Source organism: Agelaius tricolor, unplaced genomic scaffold (genome assembly GCF_023055355.1).
Source record: "Agelaius tricolor isolate 1412-34295 unplaced genomic scaffold, bAgeTri1.0.p SCAF_10, whole genome shotgun sequence".
In the NCBI taxonomy this organism is placed as follows: domain Eukaryota; kingdom Metazoa; phylum Chordata; class Aves; order Passeriformes; family Icteridae; genus Agelaius; species Agelaius tricolor.
Window position 1 is genome coordinate 9,331,035 of NW_027269270.1, and position 24,012 is coordinate 9,355,046.

General features: G+C 38.5%; 1 protein-coding gene across 4 annotated transcripts; it reads right to left on the reverse strand.

The window, feature by feature from the left end:
* Window positions 1-35: 35 nt before the first annotated feature.
* TRAK2 (trafficking kinesin protein 2) lies at window positions 36-23,964 on the reverse strand. 4 transcript variants are annotated; one of them, XM_071434608.1, is made up of 18 exons: window positions 23,831-23,964; window positions 17,954-18,075; window positions 17,758-17,866; window positions 16,567-16,761; window positions 12,960-13,013; window positions 12,120-12,190; window positions 11,329-11,445; window positions 9,976-10,185; window positions 9,508-9,586; window positions 8,768-8,898; window positions 8,489-8,563; window positions 7,732-7,869; window positions 6,881-6,960; window positions 5,794-5,997; window positions 5,381-5,679; window positions 4,826-5,110; window positions 4,501-4,600; window positions 36-3,962 (listed from the first exon to the last, which is right to left on the reverse strand). In XM_071434608.1, exons 3-18 carry the CDS (start codon window positions 17,792-17,794, stop codon window positions 3,284-3,286), a joined length of 2,754 nt encoding a protein of 917 aa, XP_071290709.1. In that variant the 5' UTR covers window positions 17,795-17,866; window positions 17,954-18,075; window positions 23,831-23,964; the 3' UTR covers window positions 36-3,283. The 4 variants fall into 4 exon arrangements, with proteins under 4 accessions (XP_071290709.1, XP_071290707.1, XP_071290708.1 ...); XM_071434606.1 differs by having other exon boundaries at window positions 17,758-18,075; XM_071434607.1 differs by lacking the exon at window positions 23,831-23,964 and adding an exon at window positions 23,679-23,795 and having other exon boundaries at window positions 17,758-18,075.
* Between the last annotated feature and the right edge of the window lie 48 nt (window positions 23,965-24,012).

Genomic DNA, 24,012 nt, shown 5'->3' on the forward strand with positions numbered 1-24,012 from the left:
TGACATCTGTAACAAACCACAGAAGATCAGCAATATACTGAAAAATGGCATGTTATACATGTTTATTATCAAATTTACATTCCACTATGAAACAACTGTAAGTGCAAAAAGCAGATGGAAAAAATACCATGAAAATCCCAGACTCTTCAAACACTGTGTGTAATCCCCTTGTGTAACAGCCAAATGAAGCCCAAATGCAATTATTTTCCTTCCCTCTCTGTTGCTATTCAACTGCAGTAGATGTTTAACTTTGATCACAGGTATTTTGAGCATGCAGGTATCACTGAGTTTATTAAAAACAGTGAAACTAGAAAGGTTTAAGTTTGTGCTTTAAGACAATTGGAATAAGGTAAATACAAGAATTCCCTTCTGTCTCTTGTAACTTGCACAAGCATGGTAAGTCCTTTCTAGCATCTGTGTTTGACTCAAACCTGCAAGATAACAGAACCCTGCCAAAATGTAATTCTCCATTCCTTCTAGGTCTACCTCTACTCAAACAAAAGATCTGGTGCAGGATGTCAGCCATGTCAACCTCTCACCCCTCTTATAGGAGACAATGAAAGCCAAATCATTCCTAAAATCATGGTAACTTCTAAAATGTTTTCAGAAACACATGTTGTTTAAAAAAAAGTTTATCTTCTAGGTTTTGGCACAAAATGGTAAATTTGGAAGAAGTATCAATTTTCCCTGTTACTGCAAGCCAGGCATGTATATCCAAACTGTGCATGACGATCCAAAGGCATAAATGCATGACAGAATTTGAACAACACTGCACCACAGCATCAACCCATTGGGTAAACATACACAAACACCATGGTATAGAGATTCTTCCATTTTCTTTTTGCCTTATGTAAAGTATCTGATGATACACCTCAGCTACAGAACAAACTGACCTCTCAACATCCACAGCATTGTTTGAACTGAGCCAGTTTGTATTGCTGGGCTATGGAATAGGGAAGCATCCCCAGGAGACACATGTATTTCATTTATATGCTTGTAGATTAGTTTTACCTGAACCATGGTCTGCCAAAGGAATTCTGCCTCAGCTGATTTGCTACTCTGCCGATCCAGTGCTGGAGTTATCTTATGAAGCGGTTAGAAACACAGTGTAGTACCTTCAAAAATTTATCTGTAACTCAGGTATTCCTACAATAAACACATAAAATGGACGGACTTTTGACATGCTACACACTTCTCTGTTGGTACCAAACTGTCTAAGCTTTTGCTAACTCGTTTCCCTGGAAATTAGAGATACACTGCAGACATACCCGTCCCAGGCCACTGGAGACCAACATGGCACTCCCTCCTTTCACTCTAATCTTATGTAGCTAGGCAAGACACCATGCGCAGCTAAGTATGTACAACATAAATACTTACATGAAAAAATTAAATATTTTTCACTTAAAAAACAAAATTAACCCGTATATAGTCTTTTAAATAAAATTCACCTTTTGTAAGTGTAAGATTTTGCTTAGAGAGCAAAAGGCAACTCCAGGAGTTCCAGAATATTTCTGTGCGCTGCTGACAGACAAGCTTCTGCTAAGAATCCCTGTGCAAGTTTGAAGTGGTTACTCCTTTTCCTTTTATAAAACAAAAATATCAAAAATCATCACAAGATCTAAAGAACTGTAAAATCAGAAAGGCCACGTTACAAATTTCCTATAAACAAGGTTAAGAAGCTTTCTTTTCCTGCCCTACTCCATTCACCCCTGCAGCAAAGAGGGTGCTGATTATGGAGACTGTGCCTAAAGGCAAATGCAAATCAGTGTGATTGCACTGATGCTTCACACCACACCCCCAGACAGCTGCCAGCTATGGTAACAGGCAAGGTAAACTTAACTGCTTAATCTAATTCTACGGAAACAAATCATTTTATAATGTTGATAGGTACAGTGAAAATTTATATGATGACTAAGAAGCTGTTTCTATTCAGGTCACTAGCAAAGACAACTTTTTCTAAAGCTACACAAAACATCTGTTGTAGATTGTTCACTTATGAACCTTGGACAGGAAGGAATCAAAAAAGCAGCATGGGCAGTAAGATTTTTATAATTAACACCCAGAAATCAGATTTCTGAAATGAAGTTCTTTTTTGAGTTGGAAAGTCTGCTCCAGCTATGTTCAGAACCACACTCCCTCACTGATCACTGGATTTCAATATTCATTAAAATGCTACAAAGAACACTAGCTTTTTTCCTCCTGTTTCTATATAGAGACTGGCAAATTTTGCTCTTAATGAAATCTTTTAAACAAAATCCTGCTTGAAATGAGAAATAATTGAATGAAAGGCATAAAGTTTACTGAGAACTCTCAAATATACAGAATGTGTACTTGGCAAGACAAGAGGCAGTTTGCTAAACTTCCAACAATTTCCTTGAAGTAAATGCTCTCCATTTAAGTTTTTAAAAAGAAACCCTGAATCAAGCACCTAGGGTAATATTTCCTTTTGCAATGCTGAAATGTGCCTGAGATATTTGTGTGTGTGTGTGTGTGTGCACAAAACTATCCTCATTTAAATAGATGCACACTACACTTTGGAAAGATTTCTTAGCTGGATGTACACACTTTTCTGCTTCTTAATTCTTATTCATTGCACATTTCTCTGTGTGCTTTGCTCACAAACTCTGGAAAGAAATTAACTTCTGTTAATACCTACCTAACACAATTGCACTCTTTCAAAATATAAATCCTGTGTTTGTAAACGGAAGTATTTCTTTCTTACACAGAGCTAAAGATTCTCTCCCCTGCTTCTCAAAGTGAGGAGGAGTTCAAAAGAGCAGTTTCTGAAATGGAAAATAAAATAATGAAAAAAAAAATCAAAGTTTTCATATTTGTTTGCTACTGAGAGGAACTTGGGCTGCTAATGCTGGTCAGACTGATTGTTATTTTAATATTATATTTAAATTATGTAGTCTGACTGCAAACAACTAGTAAATACTATGGGTGTATGATGGAAAAAAATAAAATGCCTACACGTACAGGTTAAAGGGTTAAAACACTGAAAATGTCTACAATAGTCTTCACTTCTGACTAAGTTAAGACAAGATGCTGAAGGGGGTCTTGAAATAAAGCTTTGGTTTTACCTTTCTATCTCCCACAAAAACCTTCTTCCTCAAACCCAAGCAATGTTCCTTTGCTCCTTGGTCCCAATGCTTGTCTCTCCCACATTTTAACATGCACATGCCTTCTCCAACGCTTCTGTAACACACCTAACAATGCCTGTACTGGATGTTCATCCCTCAAATTATTTACTGTGCTCTAAGTCAAACACCTTTCAGGCCAGTTAGTCTTCCTTTAGTATATCCATTTTTGATGACTGTGTGCAAACAGGAGCTCCCAGTGCTCCAATCATGGCTGGAAGACTCTGGTTTCTTCTCAGTCCTGCCATTAAGTTGCCACCTGCATTTAAAAACCCAGCTGAGTCCTGCCTCTGCAAGCCAGCCTCTGGCCCCTGATTCTTGCCATGGTGCTGTGTTTCAGGGGGCTTGATCACCCTGGCAATGCCCAGCCTCTTCAGTCTGTCCACGAGGCTCATCTTCAGCTGGCCTACGTCCGGGACGTTCCGGGCGGGCTTTAGGCCATACATTTCCTGCAAAAATGTTTCTGCTGGCCGAGAAGCCAGGAAATTCTCTGAGTGATGGACTCGAGGCTCAAACAGAGGTGGGGAAGGACAAGGCGAACGTGAAGGAGAATTTGGTGGAGTAGAAGGAATGGGAAGAGTTCGGGAGGGTTGCAGCAAAGGCGGTTTTTCTAACATGGGGCTGTCGTAAACCTTGGCAGAGATGCCTCGTTCTTGCAAAAGTTTAGCCAGGCTGCTTGTGCTGCTGAAAGTAGTAGTTGAGTCTCTTCTGTTGGTGAGAAATTCTCCAATACTTAGTCTGTAAGGAATGGCTGGAGTGCTCACTACTGGGTTTCCAGTACTGCTGCCAGTATTCCCCAGTGAAAATGAAGCACCCATGGAGCTGAAAGAAAATAAAAATTAAACAGAGAATATACACACATTAGACATTTTTATAATTTTTATACCTGTTCTTCATTTGCCTTTTAGTATACAGAAGACTCAAGAAAAACCTTAACTATTGCTATCAGCTGTGACAGCTTCAGTACTCATAATTATTGTCCTGCAAATGTTTTTCTGTTCTACCAATGAATTTACCTTCTGTGATCACCTATACTCTATTAGCTAAAATATTAACATACTTGTCCCATTAATAAAAAAAAATAGAATCGGAAAATAAATCATCATGGAATCTTTTTTTCCCCCGTCAGCTGTATGATACAAGGCAACTGCTACTTAAGAGTTAAAATTTACCTGAAGTTACCTTGTTTTAACTCTCACTCCAGAGAATTCCAAGTTTTCCTTCATAATTACAACCATTTTTATTAATAACATCCTATATGTTGCCTAACTGCCTTAGTATTTTTAAAACTGTATCAAAAGCCAGAAAGTAACTGTTTAATCCCATACAGCAGCATTCAGGATGTTAGCAGTCCTCATACCTGGGAGTAACTTGAGTGACATCAGATGGGTGAAGGATCCTACAGGTAGTGAAGGTAAATGTGGAATTTGTTGAAGATAGACACTTCCCTGGATTTGAGGCTGCAGTGTGAAGAATTTACATCCGTTAAGGGTAAAAATAAAGACATACAAGAATGAATCAAAGTTTAAGACAATGTTATTATCACTGTTAATTTTTTGAGTCCTCTTTTTTGAAGTAAAGAACAAGAACAGCAAAGACAGCATTACCACACAGGCTAATACTTTCCATAGAGAAAAGGACACTGCTAAATAGACTCAGGAAGAAACACTAACCATGCTTCTTACCAGTGAGTGGTACTGCTGCTGAAGTAATAGGTGGCAGGAAAATCCCTGCCACTGGCTTTGCCAATGCACATTTCTTTTCCTCTGGGAAGGACTGTTGTGCTTGAAATGTTATACCTCCTTCACCTTCTTCCTCATCATCTTCCTCCAGGTCAGAGATGTGGTGCACAGATGTAGTATCATCAGACAGAGGGGTAAAGCCTTTAGTAACAACACCTGGTCTTGGGTCAAGAATGGTGCCAAGGTTGGGTCGAGCAAGCTGCTGCCAATGAAAAAGGGTCTGAGATCCTGGTGTGACAAAAGAGAAGAGATTCAGAGAGCCATTACCTACTACTGTATCAAGTTACAAGAATGCATTATAAAACCAAGTGCAGCTGGCTGGTGCCCACACTGTGGGCAATGCCGTCCAGTGAAGAAGCAGCCTAACACCAGCTTGGAGCCCACCAAATACTACTGCTTCCTGTTACTGCACATCACACCTAGCTATACACACCATGATTTAGCTGGTAAATATAAAATCCTTTTCTGATAATGAGAGAAGGAAGATCATCCTCTCACCTTCAATGGGTTTGACAATTTGCAACTTCTCCGGTAGGAGAACACGGAGATTACTAGAGCTGGCGGAGAGATCTGTGAATTCTGAGTTTGTACTTGGGGAAAAGGAGCTTTCTGTTGGTGTACTACAGCCACTAGCCTCTTCCTTCTGCTCAGCCAGCAAATGCATTTTTCGGTCCCACTCCTCCTCGAAGAACTGCTTCTCACACAGGTAGTTCTGACGACGCAGGGACAGCCTGTGCAGAGCTGTGACCAGGTCATTGTCTCCAGGGGTTCCCGGCTGGCCAGGACTGTGAGCATCTCTGTGAGAAACATCAAATAATAACAGATATTAAACCCATGAGATGTACTATTTCTCTATTACACAGCAGAAGTCCAGTTCTTTTCAGAAGAAGGTAACAGGCTGTGCTTCCTACTTTAAATTCTTCTCAGAGATGCTGCCTGGGACCATCCGTGCGTGGCTCTCCAAGTGGTGCACGCCAGACTGGAAGGGCTTTGCTGTCATAACAGCACTCGAGCGATTTGATCCAGGGATTGGCAACGGGGCAGGAAAGGACGGGGAGCGGCCACGGATGATATTAGCAACCTTGACAGTGTCAAACACTCGCTTCTGTTGATCCCTGTGGAAAAGACAAACAAGCTAACGTGGTTTTCAGAAGTAAAAAAGATATAATAAAGAAAAATGTCTGAAAACCAAAGTTTGAAAAGTTTGTGGAGACCCCACTAAAAAGATGTTTAGAAAAACATGATTTTCTAAAACACTCATGTCTTCAAGAGATCTACTCTATTAAGCATCAGAATTACCACTTCTTTACCTGAAAGACCTAAACCTCTACTGATAACGGCTTTAGCCTATTCAAAAGTATATATTTTATTTCCTTAATTTGTATATGCTTTCAGAAACACATATCCAGTTTATTACTCCTTACTCAGAATTATGAGATCCAAGAACAGTCTTTAGGGTTTTGAAAACTCTTATGTATCTTTCAGCTATAATGTCATTTGCCCAGCAATTTTTCTATAAGCATTAAAAGGGGTAAAACTAGTACTGTGCATCAGAGAATTTGGATCAAAAAGCCTCAAACAATGAATGAAACAACATCCTTTTAGCAAGGATGTTATTTTGATTCTCGTTATTATTATATAATTATTATTATATAATTTTATAATTTATATTTTCTATAATTTATATTTATATTTATATTCAGTTTTCTATAATTTATAATTTAATTCGTTATAATTTATAACTTCTATAATTTATAATTTTATAATTTCTTCTTATTATATAATTTTGTTATTACTTGATTCTTCATAGAATCAAATAAGAATAGCAGGTTTCAAAATTGAAAAGACTACCAAATACTACAAACCTTTTTTTATTTACAATGAAAACATTATAGAGGGAATATATGCATTTATGAAGTCCCAGAAATCAGTTTCACCTTAATTCATAAAAGTCTATGGATAAATATCAAAATAGCACATGGAGATCTGAAAACATACTTTTGCTTGGAGAGAACAGATTCATCAGCCTGACTCAATTCCTTCCTCATTGTCCCTTCAATTTCTGCTGCAAGGGAATCCTAGAGAAAAACAGAAACCGTAAGAGTTGACAAATTAGATTCAAGTCTTCCTTCTGACAATTTCAGTAGAAAATATCTGTAAAAATTACTTTTAATGATCAGCATTTGTTTGCCCAGTATCAGTATGCTTTGGACAAACCCTTCTGCCTCTGAAAAAAGGGCATGTGGGACAGTTTTCCACCATAACTACACCCATGTGTAACCAGGATGGGTTCAGTTTTCATTAGCAACAACTGCTTTTTTTTGGTGTTTCTTTATGTACTCTGTATGTTGGTTGCTTTAGTTAAGCTACAAATTTTAAGAGCACTTCTTACAAGTGTACATGAGTGATTCTGTACACACAGAGCAACCAACCAAAACCTGAAGAATTCCCAGATATTTTGAGTATGTGACATGCTCTGTTTCTTAAAGAAACACTGCTGAGTTATAAAATTCACACCCACATCAAACAAGACACTGGCACAATTGAGCATAAGCTATAGAACATGCCAATTCCCTTATTAAACAGAAATGGCATATAAAAAGGAAAAATAATTGCAGTGTCACAGTATGTCAAGTGAACAGTTAGTTTCCCAGCTAATTTCCTAAATTTCTCACAAGTGTACACACTGAAGAATTGAAAAACCAACAGATCAGCTCCTTTGCTACTACAAAGTAGTTCTGGCTGGAGTAGTTCCTTTGCAGGAACTGCTCCTAGAGCAGTGGTGCTGCTGTGCTCCTAGAGCTGCTCAGTGCCACAGCGGTGTGTGCCACGCTAGAGGTGTTGGTTACCACAGGAAATGCTCCACGGGACTGCGAGTGGCACAGACAAGCGACAGAGCTAGCTCTGCTGCGCAGCAACTTCACTTCCTCCTGGGACTCGTGCAACATGCCCAGACACTCTGCATTCCGGTCCTGAAACTCATGGAGCTGCAAGAGAAGAGAGCCCATCACATGATCTCTTCAGAGAGAAGACAAAGTGAAACTGAATGAACTCCTACAGTAACCTAGAATGGCTGATTGGACACTGTGAGATTCCTTCAGCTGCGGGGCACATGCCCACAACTAGAATGGACAACACTCAGCACCAGCACCCGTAGCAGTTTTAGTGACAAAGCACAAAGACTCAAAAGAGGAAAAATATGATGAAATTCAAAGGAAATTACATTGAAAAAATGCAAATACACTAACTACTAATGCAAAAGAAGCAAAAAAAAGAGAACTGCCTTAAAATCTAATGAGCCACAGTACTGTTGATACAATCAGTAATATTCACACTAAAGCACTCTTTTTCTCATAATTAAGAATAGTAAGACCTCCCTATTTGAAACACTCTCCTTGCCTTTTATACTCCTGTGAACTGCAAAAATATTTGTGTAGGGTTAAGTAACATACGTATTCTTTCCCTTCAATCATATGACTTAACAGAATGAAAGATTAAAATCCTACATAATTAAAAAGCAGTAGTTCCCACTGTCTCTCTGTTTTCTTTCTCATGTATTCTATGCCGAATATTTATCTAAATGTATGTTATAGAAGTGTTAAGTACCTCTGCTGTCAGTTGTCTCTGAGCATCTTTGGAGGCTTGTAAATGAAGTTTCAGCTCTTCTTTCTCAATTACATTCTGAAAGCACAAAAAGGTGCTCATCATTTTCTCAGCTGATTTCCCCAAGAGACTGATCCTCTGCCAGACTTTCCTGGAACAGCCACTCTCTTGCAGTGCAACCCCGTGGCTTGCCAAGTCAATTTTTGCCTGCTGTGAGCACTGGCACACACATGCTGCACAGAGACCTGTGCACACACGGACACTTTATCAGCATTCCCTTACTTCTTTGAGTTTCTGCTGAAGATCAACAATCTGGGACAAAAGGGATGAGATCTCTTCCTGGTAGCGAATCACCTCCTCACTCTTCTCTGACAACTCCTCTGTTATCCTGGAAATCTGAGCATTCGTTTGCCCTACAAAACACAAAAGGAACTTAGTCAAGACCTTCTCCCACCAAAAAAAAACCCGACCAAACAAAAACAACCCCAAGCCAAACCTAAATCCCAGAAAGGATGAGTGAAAGACAACAACAATCTGCAAAACCACCAATTCTCTTAGGAAATCAATTCATAACACAGAAAAGTAGGTACTTAGAACATCCATAAGGAAAAGACTAACAGTGGGGAGAAGGAGGAAAAAAAGTTGATTTCAAATGCAGGTATAACACATTAAGAACTAAGCATGCAGAATCTGAAATACACATGATCAGTATGTGAAATGACCACAATAAAACAATATTGTTGATTTTCTAGTGTCTGTAGGCTTCAGTTTAGAAAGTTATGGACATCACCTTTTATATTCATTTTTCCTTTCTAAACACAACACACAGAGCTGAATTTGAATGCCAGAGTGAAACTTGATGAAATACAGAAACAACCTTGCACTTGGGCAAAGGGTAAGACTTCAATGATTGGCATAAATTACTGAAGCCCATTTTTGGATTCAGGATTAACTAAGAAGGTGTAGGCACCAGGTATTTCACCTACCATCCTGCCATTGCAAAATGCAGCCTGGATACTCACGGAGTTCTTTGACACAGTCATTGACCAGCTGCTGCTCCTTCTCTTCATATGTAATGGTTTCTGACTTCAGATGGCAAGCCTTTGAGAAAATTATTCATTTATCAATAACAATTTCAGTTTATCTATAATGTTATCAATTTTTACATCTAAAATTCTCGCAACTGAAGAGTCTCCCCTCTCCTTAAAAACTCTACGCAACTGTGTTTTCCACCATAACCTGTTTCCCAGAATTTTACAGATGTTTTATGTGAAAGACAGACAGACACATGAACAAAACCTGATGTCTTGTCTCTAATAAAAAAAATTGTTGCAAAAAGACAAAATTTGGGAAAGTGCTCAGGAATGATTTGCATACAGTGACACAAAATAGCCCTGTGCTTCAAGAGAAACCCTGCTGCTGGATTTTGAACACCCTCATTATTTGTTTCACACTCAGCACATACAGCACGTGCTGTCAGTCGGACGTACCTTGGATCGCAGAGCCAGGTTCTCCTCCTCCAGCTCTCTCAGTTTATCCTGCAGGACATCCAGCTGCAGCGGGTCATGGCACACAGTGAAAGACTCGTTGAAACGCAGTGGTGTGGAACAGCTGGAATCCGTCTCGCTCTCCTCAGAAGCAATGGAAACGATTCGCAGCAGGTCATCCTTCTTTGCCAGCTCATGCTGCAGCTGGTTAACCTAGGACAAGTGAAGATCACCACCACGTGAAATACATTTTACATACACAATATCATACTGTGTTATTTATGCAGCCTCTGGAACATCACTGCTCCTAAGAGCTCACACCTCCATTTGTTCACAGGAACTTCGCAAAATCGTAATTTTACCACAGCAAGGGAGACAGAAAATTCAAGACACCACAAAAATGAACAACAGAACCTACTTTTTAAATAGTTTACTGCAAAATCATTTTCCAGCTGTCTCATACATTATCTCATTTTAACATGCTAGCTATCATTTTGATTATGACCATTACTCTGAATTGTTGAGTTCCTGGAGAAAAGGATTGAGAGACAACTATTTACATGTACAGAGTGGTACCTTCCAGTTCTGCACATTAAATGACCCATAGGACAATTAAAAACAAAAGAAGAGATAGATCTCATTTAGATAAAATCTATTTTGCATATCTACATTTTTATATGAATACCTAAGTTTATGCAGTCCTACAGCTGATTATGAGTACATCATTGTCACCAGCATATTGTTTTATACAAGCAGCTAAACCCATTTCACTGTAGCTTACACTACATCTCTTGACCACAGAGTTATTTGTCAACTATTTAATTATTTTTTAAGAAAAAAAAAAAAAACAAAGAAAAGGTTAGATCGAGAATTTGTGCTTACAGGAAGAGATGGAGTGAAGATCTTGATCAGAATTCACTTTTCATAACATTTTATTTATTCATTTGTTTACTCTTAGTGTAAGCACCCCATTAACCAGCTCACTTTCTGTCTATTTCCTCACCTGTGAAGTTATGTAGCAGCTCATGTCAGATATCAATCTCTTATTTTGACTTATATTAGTCTATTTTTAGTTTAATGGTCTGATATACCCTAATGATATCTAACATTCTCATAATTTCTCAGTAATTACAATATGTTGTCTTCATATTCAATTCCTGGACTACAAAAAGTGATTCAACAATGATTAGGAGAATGACATCTAAGCACACTTCTGTAGTCCAAGAGCACAAATCACCCCAAAATTATATATTTCTCTTAATCCTCTTACCACCATCATAAATGGGAAAAAATGAGATAAAAAAATGGAAAAAAAACCTAAATAAAGGAAAAAAAGAAAGAAAAGCAACTACTTACTCTGTCTAGAGTTTGTCCTAACTGTTCTTCCAGTGATTCATTCTGCTCCATCAACAGATGGTTGCGTTTAAGGAGGGCTTGTCCAATTCGTGCTGCCAGTTCCAGGTCCCGATCCTTCTGCTCTCAAAATGAGAAAAAAATGTTTCCTTTTGATCATGTAAGGTTTAAATTCAGAGTAGCTTTAGATTCTCCTAGATTTTGCTCAGTGCATCAGCACTCTGAGATCCCCCTTCACTCTCAAATGGATCAACACTGTTAGAAAATTATTAACGCTTCATCACTTGGATCCAGAACACACCCATAACTGTATTTTTTGATACAGCATATTCTCTTCCACATCCATTTGCAGTAACAGAAGGGGAAAGCACCAAACCTGGGGACAGTTTTGGGTTTTGTGCTGAGTACAAAGATTATGTGGGCTCTGTTGCATCACACACACATACACACACACACACACACACACAAAAATCACACTTAGGCCTGTGGCCTTCCCAGTGACACTTTCTCAGAACAGACTGCTCAGCCTAAAAAGTGGTGAAAGGGTGCAAGCAGAGGAGCACCAGGAAATCAGAAGAAAGCTGTTTCTTTCTTATACTCACTAGCTTCATGGGTGCCCATAGTTCTGTTACATTTTGTTTCTGAGGTTGTGCAAGCAAATGGGTGGCTTCTCATTACCCATGTGTTTGATAAGCAGCTCTTGAAATAACTGAATCAAAATGGTCAGCAGCTGAATAAAATCATCCCTTAAACACGCTCCCTTTACTGTATTAATACAGCAGAGACAAGCATACCTCAGCTAACAGACGTTTGACCATGTCAGCTTCACCGTAGTCTTTCTGCTCCACATTATCTGTGCCACGCACTGAAGAGAGACAAACATGCTTATTTTACTGAAGGAAAGATAAGGAGATTGTGGGAAGTGGGAGAGCTGAATTCAGAGGATGTTGTTATATACAAATACAGTACTTGGTTGATGAAGCTAGCAGAGGCTATGAAAATGCATCTTCAATTTCAGAAATGTGAAACAATATTTGTTTGGGAGACTGATAAATGAGGTATTGAACATTTGCACCTTTCAGCAATGTTAGCTAAGACTTGAGGTGCTCACATATCTTTCAAATTTAGAAAAACTCCTAAGAGCAACTTTTTGAATACAGCTAAGCAAATGAATCCTCCAGCCTGCTGGGGAGAGAAGGAGGAGTATACTGGAGAATATCCAAATATAGTTAAACACATACTTTAACCCTGAAGCAAAATTCCCACTAGGCTGTGTGACAGCTGTACACAGGAAGTACAGAGACCCCTGAGACAAGTAATGAAAACGCATTTATTAAGGGCTTGACCATCTTGGAAACAATTAAGAAGAAATGAGATCATGTATGTCTGGGGTTGTCATGTAGCAGTAAATGCTATCTTAGTAATCAAGTAACTCCAATGTTCGAAGAGTTTGCAAAACTATTAAAAAACTGAGAAACAGTAGATTGGAAAAACAAGACTGAGTGAGGAATAAGCAAAGCGTGAAAAATTTGTGACACCTCTGAACAAAACACAGTGCTGGAACTGCAAAGCATTGGTCTGCTCTAGTTCATGTCCTGATAAAAAGATGGTAGTAACAAAGGCATCTTAATTACCTGGTGCAAATTTGTGAGATCCATCCAAGGAGGAGGAAGGAAGTTCAATAAGAGCTAGAGTGACAGATAATGAAAGATATAGAGGGGGGAAAAAGAGAACAAAGAAGAGAAAGAATTAAAATGTAAGGAAATAGGTAATTTTGTGCCATGCATCTACCACAATCAAAAAATAAATGCATGTGCAAACATAGTTTTTGCACTATTAACACTTTCTAAGGCCATTTAGGGAACCATTTAAATGTAATATTCTTTAGAAGCAGAATTATAAATCTCTCTATCAGGTGATGAATGTTTGTGCTAAGATAAACAGCAATTTGCTATTTTTGCTTTATGAAGTCAGGATCATTAAAGTGAAGAAGGCAGCAATATAAATTTAAGAATTACAGAAGTAGCAGCTTCAACTGACTGTTTAAGTTAACCTTTTTCAGAATTAATTCCATCATCACTGAACTGCAAAATGAGATTACTATAGATTTGATCTCAATTTCCTTCACTCTTTCACCTTGTTTAAACCTCATTCTTACCCTGAATACACAGTGGTATCGATTACCAGTTCTTTTCTTTGTTCTGTTGAGGACTGCAGACCCAGTTATGAGATAGTAAAGTGCCAAGCTAAAGTGCACACTAACTTTATTTATATATGTTATATAAGCTGTCTATGCCCTTTACATACATAATGCCCACAATTAACCTTTTAAAGCATAACACTACACCTATACTAAGATCAAATCCAAGTTGCATTTAAGTAACAAAAGGAACTTTTTTGTAATTTTGAAAGACAGGAGAACAGGAAGAACAACACAGAAGGGAAAAGTTTTACTGTTTCTCTAAAAGCTTAAAAGTAAAATATATCAAAGTAACAAACCAAATGCTTTTCATCAAGTAGATCAGTAAGCATAAAAACCCAACACATGCTGTTTAAGCATGCAGGAGCCTTGAACTTACAGAACTGTCACTTACTAATTGTATTTCTTAGCAGGGAAAAAATAGAAACTCTACTAAATTTTAAGCATGTATCTATCAGTAGCATAAAATGCCTTTGGAAGACAATTTTACTGTACTACTTGGTTGGTGATACTGGCTGCTGAAAGGGGGACTCCAAACTCATCTAGCTTATTTGTATTTGGAAAATTAACTGCACGTACATAACTAAGTTACAGCCATTACATGCAGAATATTATAGCCAGCTCTCCTGTGGTAACTGTTCTTTGCAGGTGATTTCAAGTTTTAAGTTTCTATCCAGTCCCTCTAATAAAAATTTACACTAATTCCGTACTAATCCCAAGGTTACTCAGGTAGGTAAGTTCCTAAAATCAAGAGCAAATATCTGATAACTAAAATCACAGAAGCAAGAGCTTTAAAACTTAGCTCTATATAAATTCCTGTGTTTTCTCCCCGTACAGGAACAAAACTATACACAGTTTATTAGAATTCTCTCTTGAGAAGACATGCATGTGCAATACTTACCTTGCCAAGTGAAAGTTGCAATTAACTCTTCATTTTGGTTAAAATTCTTGTTATGTTGTGCCATGACCCTTTATTCACACATACAAAGTAGTTTTAAAGAGAGACCTTTCGTAATTCAGGATTTCTTATGCTAGCACAGTTGAAGCAGAAGATATTCTTCCACCTCACTGAAAACACTGCCAATGTGAACCCAGCTGACAGACCTTCTTATAGGCAGCAGCAGCCATAAAAAGAGGAGGAGCTCAAGCACAGTAACTACTGTGTTCTTTTGGGGCTTTTTTCTCAACTAGAAATTCACTCAAACCATATATTTAGCATTCTCTCTTGGAAAAAGTTATAAAAATGTTTCCATACATATATATAGGGGGAGGAAGATACACAGCTAAAACCCCCATGTCATGCTTCATGTCACATTTATTCCCAATTCCAGGCAACAAAGAAAGATTAAAATTTCACCTAACAAGTTATTCAACAATAATTATAGCTAGAATTTGATTTATATCTGTATTTGTCTGGGACTCTCCCAGTATGTCCCTGTAGGTTACTAGTCTCAAAAAAGCTACCATGATTTCAAGTGTCTGGACAATTTCTAGGTGAAACATAAACCATATTTATCTTGAGTTTACAAGACTCAGCAGTTACAAAAGTGGTCTTAAATGATACAAGAATTAGTTTTATATGTTATGCTTAACAGCTATCTTTTAATTCAATTTCAGTCATTGTTACAAAAAACATTTAAAAATACTTAAAGAACTCCTACAAGCAGTTTTTTGTTTTCAGAGGACACCTTCTCTATTTGAAAAGAACTTCCCTCTGGGAGAACTAGGAATACAGCACTTTCTGCAGTGCCTTCACAGCCAAATAATACACAACAGGTTTCATGAAAGCTTTGTTGATAAAACCCCTCCCTTTCCTGCAGGCTGAAAATGCAAGCTCACCCTGACTGAAGGTCCTCTGGAGCCCTGCGCTTCGTCACGCAGGTGAGGCACTGAGCCGAAAGGTCCAGCAGAGCCACATTTCATGTCAGGCATGGATAGACTCTGATCCCACCTCCTTATAATTAACACTGACAGACAAGTGCACACCCCTCCAACCACATGACTGCTTCCAGTGAACTACAAAAGCATGCACTCAACTATAAAATCATTTATGCTTGCAATATAAATATCAGAAACAGTCTGAGCAATAAACATGAAGAGACTTTCCAATAACTTTCCACAGTTAGGAGTTCAAAGCCTTCAAGTTCAACTCATAACAAGGTCACTCTAAATTGTTGAGTACTGCATTCTTGGGAGGTGATATTCTAATCTTTGTTATTCCTTTGCTATCCACCCTTGGGAAGTTTAAACTACACAGAACAATGACAAAAAAACTCCCTTTTAGAGGTGGTGTGTACAAGGAAGAAGTAATCATTACAGATTGTACATAAATAACAAATTCACTCTTCTCTGTGGTTTGTTCCAGTAGTTCCAATATATGGAGGAAACAGGACTTCCCCATTTCTCTGAAGAGATTACAATGCATTCTCTTCACAAGAAAACAGTTAGAAATTACAGGCAATTAAGTGTTCAATTATTTTGGCAACTTTCTATTCATTTGATTTTAACATATTACAGGTTTTTTCATGTGACTGAAGCTGTCCATTTTCCTCTTTATCACTTGATAGATTTAGGAGTAAGTTACTTAGTATTTTCAGAACTGGAAGGCAGTGATCAGCATTGATCTAGTACCCACCTATCTGCCATTTATTCCTTTTCTATCTCCAGAAGAAACCACCACCAGCACTTCACAAACATTACTGACATAAAACATCACCAAATCAATAACAGCACCATCAACATTCCTGAAAACAGAACTGCTTCACACTTGTACGTCTTGTATGAGGTATACATCTCTTCTAGCACAGTTCTAGGTTCCTGCCTCTTTTTCACTATCACATGATCCCATTCTTACTTCAGTGTGTAATCTGATGATCAGGCAGTCATTAAACATCCTAAGTCAGCCATTAGAATTGCAGTGTGAACCACAAGCACGTCCCCTGAAATCAGCCTTTTCCAGATTTGACCATTTCCTAATACTAACACTAAATGTGTATGGAGATGTTTATCTGCAGTATTTGGGGCAGTAACTCCTGACTCACTCATGTAACGGAAGGAGTCCTCCTCACGAGCTGGAGAAGCCACCTCTGGCAGCCGGCCGTGGGCAGCCACGGGCTGCATCCAGTCTGCATTCTCATACAGGTACAGAGAGTCCACCCGTAACTTGTAATCTGGCAGCTGCTCTTCCAGCATGCCCACCAGCTCCACCTCAGGAAGGTCCTCACTGGAGCACCCATCTGAAAGAGTAAATGTCAGTAAAGTGCATTGTTAAATAGATGGAAAATTTAATAGTGTCGCCACAGTACTGTGCAGTTTATGTACTATAAAATACTTCATAAATCTTTGGTAGATTTGGTAATAATTATTCTCTACCAGACAAAATACCAGAATACTTGCTGAATCAATGCTTGATTTATACTGCAATACCTGTAAGTTCCTCACCCCTAGCTGATCCCAAAACTTCCTGAAAAGATGGTATACTGTGTCCCTCCAACTTCCTGAATATAATGTATGCAATAAGTTTGAACTTCTATCTTTGCTTCTTCATTGAGCTAAAACACAAATCTACATTTTACCAGCTAAAGTCTCATTGACTTTTCATAGTTGTTACACTTCCCTTTTCTGAATGAAATTCACATTTTTCTTGTTCTTCTGTTTTATGCATTGGTTTGATAACGAATGTAGATGTAAACAATCTTAAAAGTAAGCAAAATCAATTGAACACTGCTTTGAAATCAGGGAACAAGTATAAAATTTCATTATCATCCTTACGGAATCCCACTCTGAGAAACATGATACCAAACCCCCTGCAATCCAAGTGTATGGTACTTGGATTGTCACACAGTAATTGTGACGAGATTAAGGTACACACAATCTATGTTGTACCTTAATCTCATCACAATTATTGCAAAAAACCCCACATTAATACTAAATTGGTAAAATATCAGTGGTATGCAATGATTATCTTTGCAAGATTGCCACTCAGGATGAATACTATCTGCAGTACCTTCCAATGGAAAAACACCAGTGTTGACTCTTGACAGTAAGAATTTTACAAACAGTATTTTACAGTGCACAGTGACTTTACAAGTGAGTCTAATGTCACTGTTTTTGTTGCTCTGCAATATCACATAAGCAGTACAAAGAATGTGAAACATAAGGTTGTCTTCACATCGGTGCTTTATGACATGTTAGACACATTCAAGATTTGTAATAGTAATTCTTCAACTTACCAGGGATGCTGTCCAAGCCCCTGGGATCAAAACTCATGAGTCCTTCCTTCACAGTTCACTTCCTTGCAAAGAGCATTCTGTAATCAAGCTGTGCACCATTCCTTTATTGCTTTGGTAAAAAGATGCCTTTGGTTTAGAGACAGAGTAAGTGAGAGCCATCCAGCCACAGAGACTCACAAATCTGGCATCAACTCACTTCTTCAGGCTGGTTCAAACTCCAGATCTACTGCCATCTTAGGACATGCCTATTTCATCTGGGCTACTGATCAGTAGAAGTGTTTCATGTGAGCTTCAACAGCTTCTCAGCTCACCCATCACCTAAACATAAAACAAAGAGAATGCCAAGGTTTAACAGATTTCACTCGTTTAAGGGAGACAGGTAAATTGGTGTGACTTTGTCTTTTTCAGTCTGAATTTCCCCTCTGTACTATAATTAATTACTAAAAAAAAAAGCCAAAGATGCATTTTTTTTTTCCAGTTACACAGTATATGTAAAAGGTACCATTAAAATATGTTTTCTCCCTGCAGACATCTCACCTTAAACATGGACTTGGTCAGATATCTCTTTGTCTGTACTATGCATCTTTTTTCATATAATATTTAGTGTATTCAGGTCATTCACTGAAACGAGGCATTTCCTTTTTATGCTAACTGACAGCAGCTCCAACTAAACAGAGATTTTCTTCAGGCCACTACATTTATTTAAAGTGATGGATTCTAAAGGCAGGATTTTAAAAACATCATCCTTAACATTTCTATTGTTAAAAAATTTAAGTTTTACACAACCATTTGCTTGAGTCTCTTTTCCTTTAGGAGTCTGTTAATTAAAAATTGGACCTATCAGAAATTTACTTTGTGAATTGTGATAAAATTTGTGTTTTCTCTTCAGCAGGGACTCAGGTAAACCAGAAATGAAACTACTGTAACTGATTCAGATGAGCTATCAGAAGAGTTTAATGAAGTTAAAATATACTTTTCCTTTGCCAAGAGTGATGAATCACCTTACATATAAAACAGTAGTTCTAGATGACAGATATAAAACTGAAGAGAAAACAAGTGTCCTTTTCCCTCCTTTGGCATTCAATTAACATAAAATTCTCTTAAAAGCCTTCATTAATTTAAAATTTGCTCTTAACAGCTTCCCCAAGATCTCCAATCATCAAGAACAACAATCAGAGGTTTGTTTTGCTGTCTGTAGCAACCTCTTATTTGACAAGATTAAAATGGACAGTGCAGGAGCTTTTTAAAGCAAGCCTGGAGCCTGCCAGTTCATCTGGTTGTAGACTTTGGCAGGAGATCAAAAAAGAACTTTCTTCCATTAAGGTCAACTGATACTTGTGTGCAGTATCTTCTTGTTTTGTCATTCATTTCTTTATGTAGGTAGCCTGCTTATCAGCTGTAATTATTATGCATATTAAACACTTAATAAAAAAGAAACACTTGAGATTTCAGAAACATTTTCTATCTGAATGTGTAGATGTTTCTAGCACTTTAAAAAAAAATTCTAGAGGCTGTTTTTTAAATGGATTGCTGAAAAGCATAAACTATACATTTCCCCTTGTCTAAAGCAACTTAATACAGCATAATAAAAGCCATTTAAGAAGACTGCTGTAGATCCACACATGCAAATGACTTTATTTTGTAATAAGAAGAGTCACTATACAACTAGACAAAGTTCAGCAGCATAGGACAGTTTCTTCACAACTCTAACTCAATCTTTTTCCTTTGAGTTTTAATAATGTAAAAATGAATGCTGCTACTTCTCAAGATTGGTTTTAATCTCTCTTCTCAGTGCAAAGCAGAAGCACTATTTGTAGCAGGTCAATCGCAGTTCAGCCAAAGAGAGGGGGGGTGAAAAAAAGGTGATTTGGCTAAATGTTTTCTAGAGCATCAGGCCAACACCAAGCTATTGAATTGAAAGGGCAAACTCATTTGTAAAACCTTTGAGAAGTTTACTACATAAGCAAACACCATAAAAGTTAATGCTTGCATTTCCAGTGCTTCTCATAGCTTTAGTTTCCTGTACCATGGGGCAACTTCTGTAGAAATTCAAGCACTGGGCAGTTCCACTCTGAAAGTGACTCCTTGACCCTTCTACACTGCAGCTATAAAACTATTTCCTAACTGCAGATTCCTCCTGCAAGTCAAAACTATGATTAAATACATTTAAATAAACCCCATAAAATTTATAATGTGACTTTAAAATATATGACCATGCTATAAAAAGATGGACCAGAAATTAAAATGGTTAAATCATGCAGAAAGACATGTCCAAAAGAGAAGCTAGAAAACTTTCTCAGATATTGATTTAAATCTTTATTTATAAAGATTATTTCCACTGTCAGTTTACTATATTCATTCTACACTGATCTACATCTTATCAGTTTTGTTCCCCTACTCCCTCAAAGGCCAATTTCCCATTGATGTTCACATCTTTTACTAATAGGTTAACTGAAAACAGGAAAAACAAGGCAAATTCAGATACTGGAGAATAACCCATATGCAGGGGTGGTGCTCTCAGAAGGCTTTCTTCAAGGAGGATTCATGAGAGATGAAAATATCAGACAACATTTTACATACACACCTATCCCAATCTTAGTGCTTCTGTACTCTCTAGATTAAATTTTACTTCCCGATATGTTTCTGGCATTTCAGCTATCATTTGGCTCCAAACAGTGAGCAAAACCTGGAGTACATATAGCACACTTCTTGTAGAAGTCAAAACTATTCCTGCACCTTCTGAATCGGCCCAAGTTGCTCTAAAGAGATTTTATAAATTTTTCCTTCAGTGAGTCAGAAGACGCTAGTGAAGGTTAACTTGAAAAAACAATATGGACTAAAGTCTTAGAAAAAGATAATATAGTTATAAAGCATTGAAAATTGTTCTTGTCTTTGTAAAAGTATCACTTTGAGCAATTTCAGATGGATGCAGAAAGAGTTGGGGCACCTCAAGATAGAATATAATTCTGAAGACATTCTACTTCTACCACTAGAGAAACTCTAATTCAAATCTGAATTATGAGAAAGGTGAGGGACTCGCCTTACAACTGGAAACCACAGACAATTGTATGTGTTATTCCTTTGCTAAAAACATATGCAAAATATTGGCACCTATATTGACAATATCCAAACTTCAACATAAATAAACTGTTATTCCTGCTATTTTTCATTTGTTGAGAGCAGCTGACTCCTCACAAGTACTCGGAAAGACTAAACTAGGTCTGCTCCTCTGTACAATTCCAGGATGCAAGACATTAGGCCACAAGTAACACAAAATTTTAACAAAGAAGGGTCTAACAACAAAGAAGATCCTAACTAATGATTGAGAGGACAACATTCATTTTCCAAAAGCAAGCCAAATAAATGAGCATACTTTTCTCAGATGCCAAATTTTAGTGCCATGTAAGTATGCAATTTAAAAAATTGTATCAAGTCATTAACACAGTACTTTTTCCATTGCTAAAATTGGAATGCTGTCAAGCCAGCTAATAGCAATCAACATATTTTGCATCTCAAGGTTAATGAAACAGTTCTATTCTTATAGCAAACATGACCACACTGAATTGCTGCCAAAACATTCCTGGGACCAGTGCTCAGAAGCAGAGGCCAAATTCTTCAATACCATCCAGCAGGAGATGAAGGACAAAGGATTATCAACTGAAAAACAAATCTATGTGAACACAAACATTGCCTATCACAATTAACATTTGCTGTGTGCCTAACACCTGTTATTTTCAGCCAATACTATCCCTACAGAAAGCTATTTAGTGCTTGTGTTTCTCTCATGTAAAGAAAAAATATTTAAAAGAGTATGCCAACATAATCCTAAAACCAACTGCAACAATCATAAACAACCCTGCAACAGACTTTCAATCATTAAAAATGGTATAAGAAGAAATTAAGAAAACAAACAAAATAACCCCGCCCCCATCTTCTGGATTGTTTTTCTTCTGGGATGAGGGAAAGGCTTCAGAGGGGAAGCTGGAGAACACCTCCGGGAGAATCATGAATCACATGGAGATCATGAAGCCGGCCACAGCATTCCCTCATCCTGTTTTATCTACAGTTACACCAAACCAGGCTCACTTATTCTCTTTGTCTGTCATTTGTAACAGCTTATGTTCTCTGAAGTGGCAACACTACCTGTTAAATACATGTATATATGCTTTATGTACATGTATACATGAATGCTGTTGAATAGCACAGCTTGCTAGCTAGGATTTAAGTCCTACCCGTTTGGAGGTTGTCTATAACACCCTTAGTACAATGTAAAAACAGCAAATGCCTAATTGAAGTCTGAAATTTAGTCTGAAACTATGAGTGTTACCTACATTAAAAACACACGCTATGTTTTATTAATTCCTAATTTTTTTATGTAAATACACAATCAAAACATTACTATGTGTATGCATCTTTTCTCACAAATTTTCTTTTTTCAGAAGAAATTATGTATATGCGTAGTTATGTTATGATCTCAAAGGAATCAAGAACTATCATGAATTGCCTATTTGTTTGTTAGACTATAAAATACAATAAATGCTCTTAAGGCATTCTGCTAATGTCTCATTCTGCTAAGTTATCTGCTAATTTTCATTATAAAGGTTGTAATCAGCTTCTTTTAAAACTCAAGCTTATTTTGTATAAAGTATACTTGAAGGGAATTTGAATAAAATTTAACTGAAATCACCAAGTTGATCCATGGCTGATCACCCAAAAAAGTAGTTTCAGTTCCTTGACATACACCCCAGCCAGTGCTCAGCATTTTAAGTCATAATTCTGTATTAGAACTAATCAAACTCCTCTATATGACTCAGTCACCAGAATATCACTAGCAATCAAACAAAAAAAAACGATGCCTTCTTTTTTGTAGCCATATCTGTGAAAATGCTCTATTTGTGTCTTCTTGGAAAACTAATCAACAAATCACAATTATCATTGCTGAAAGACAGCACTTCTACTACACAGTATTAATTCCAAAAGCCCGCTATTAGAGGCAAACCACCTTCAGGAAAGTCTGTGGTTTTCCAATGCTCTTCAAACTACATTTTCAGATACTCATAACAGAAATTCAATAAACAGATACCGCTCTAATAACCACACTGCCATTAGAGTGGAAAAATTTCAGGTATTGGAAAATATGTTTTTTTTAATTTCGCTCCAGTGTCAGCAATGTAATTAAATAAGTTCTGCCTATTTTAACAAAGAGCTACATCTTTTGAAAGAACACAAGTATCCAAAAACAAACCTAAAATCCACTGTTGCTTTCTAATGTTGCCTTAATTTATTAGTGTATCAAATATCTGCATCAGACTGTCATAATCAGTCAACAGGAACTGTGAAACATAACCAAGAGATAGGCACCTATGCAACAGCTGAAGATTGCATTGAAGATAAAAACACGAGCACGCCACTCCACATACATTTCACCACTAGCACGGACGACAGAGTAAACGACACTTACTGACAGACATTGGTATTCCAGTTTAATCAGCTGGTAAAAATGTAACAATGTGATTAAGAAGTTGCTAGCAGTCAAAATTTCCTTCCATAGCCTTCCATACACAAGCAAGACAACAACTAAGATGTCACCGAGGGCTGTCTCGTGTTGCGGTGACACGACCCTGCAGGGAGCCCGCTCGGTGAGGGCACCCCGGGCCGCTGAAGGTCACCCCGGCACCGCCCGCGGGCACCGCCACCCCCGCTTACACTGAGCAGACGGAGCACAACACAGCGCTACGCTACATTAAAGCATCACCACCGCCAAAAGAGTCCTGTCAGTCGCCAACCCGGACAGGCGCCGGAATTCCTTCTGCCCCCGGGACCGCGGGGCCAGCCCCGGACACCGCCTCATGCTCGGGCCCCGCGCTCCGACCCCAGCCAGCCTCAGAAAGCCGCCGCACGCCCGGCGCGGCCCGCCGTACCTTCCAGCCCGGATGGTGCCGCGGCCCGCCAGGGAACGACCCCAGGGGCGACAGGAGGGAGGGTTAACCCTGCAGGGGTGTGAGGCACGGAGCGCGCCGCTTGCCCGTGAGGCGGCAGAGCAGCGCCGGCCCGGCGCCGAGTGCTCGCTTACCCAGCCCAAGCTGCGCTCCCTCCGGTACCGCTCCTTCCCGCCGCAGCCCTGCATGCAACAGCGGCGACTGAGGAAGGGCCCCGATAGCTTCCGCTCGGCTCCCGCCCAGAACTACAGCCCCCAACGGGCCGCTGCCAGTGACGAGCCCCACAATGCGCCGGGCCGCGTGGTGCGGGGGGCCC

Excerpts from the sequence above, each read along its gene's own strand:
- TRAK2 (XM_071434608.1), bottom strand. The coding sequence starts at position 17,794 with ATGAGTTTTGATCCCAGGGGCTTGGACAGCATCCCTG. Across the intron at positions 5,998-6,880 it reads TCTGTTCTCTCCAAGCAAAA|GGATCAACAGAAGCGAGTGT; the intron begins GTATGTTTTCAG and ends TCTTTTCCACAG. Across the intron at positions 5,111-5,380 it reads AATTGTCAAACCCATTGAAG|GATCTCAGACCCTTTTTCAT; the intron begins GTGAGAGGATGA and ends TTGTCACACCAG.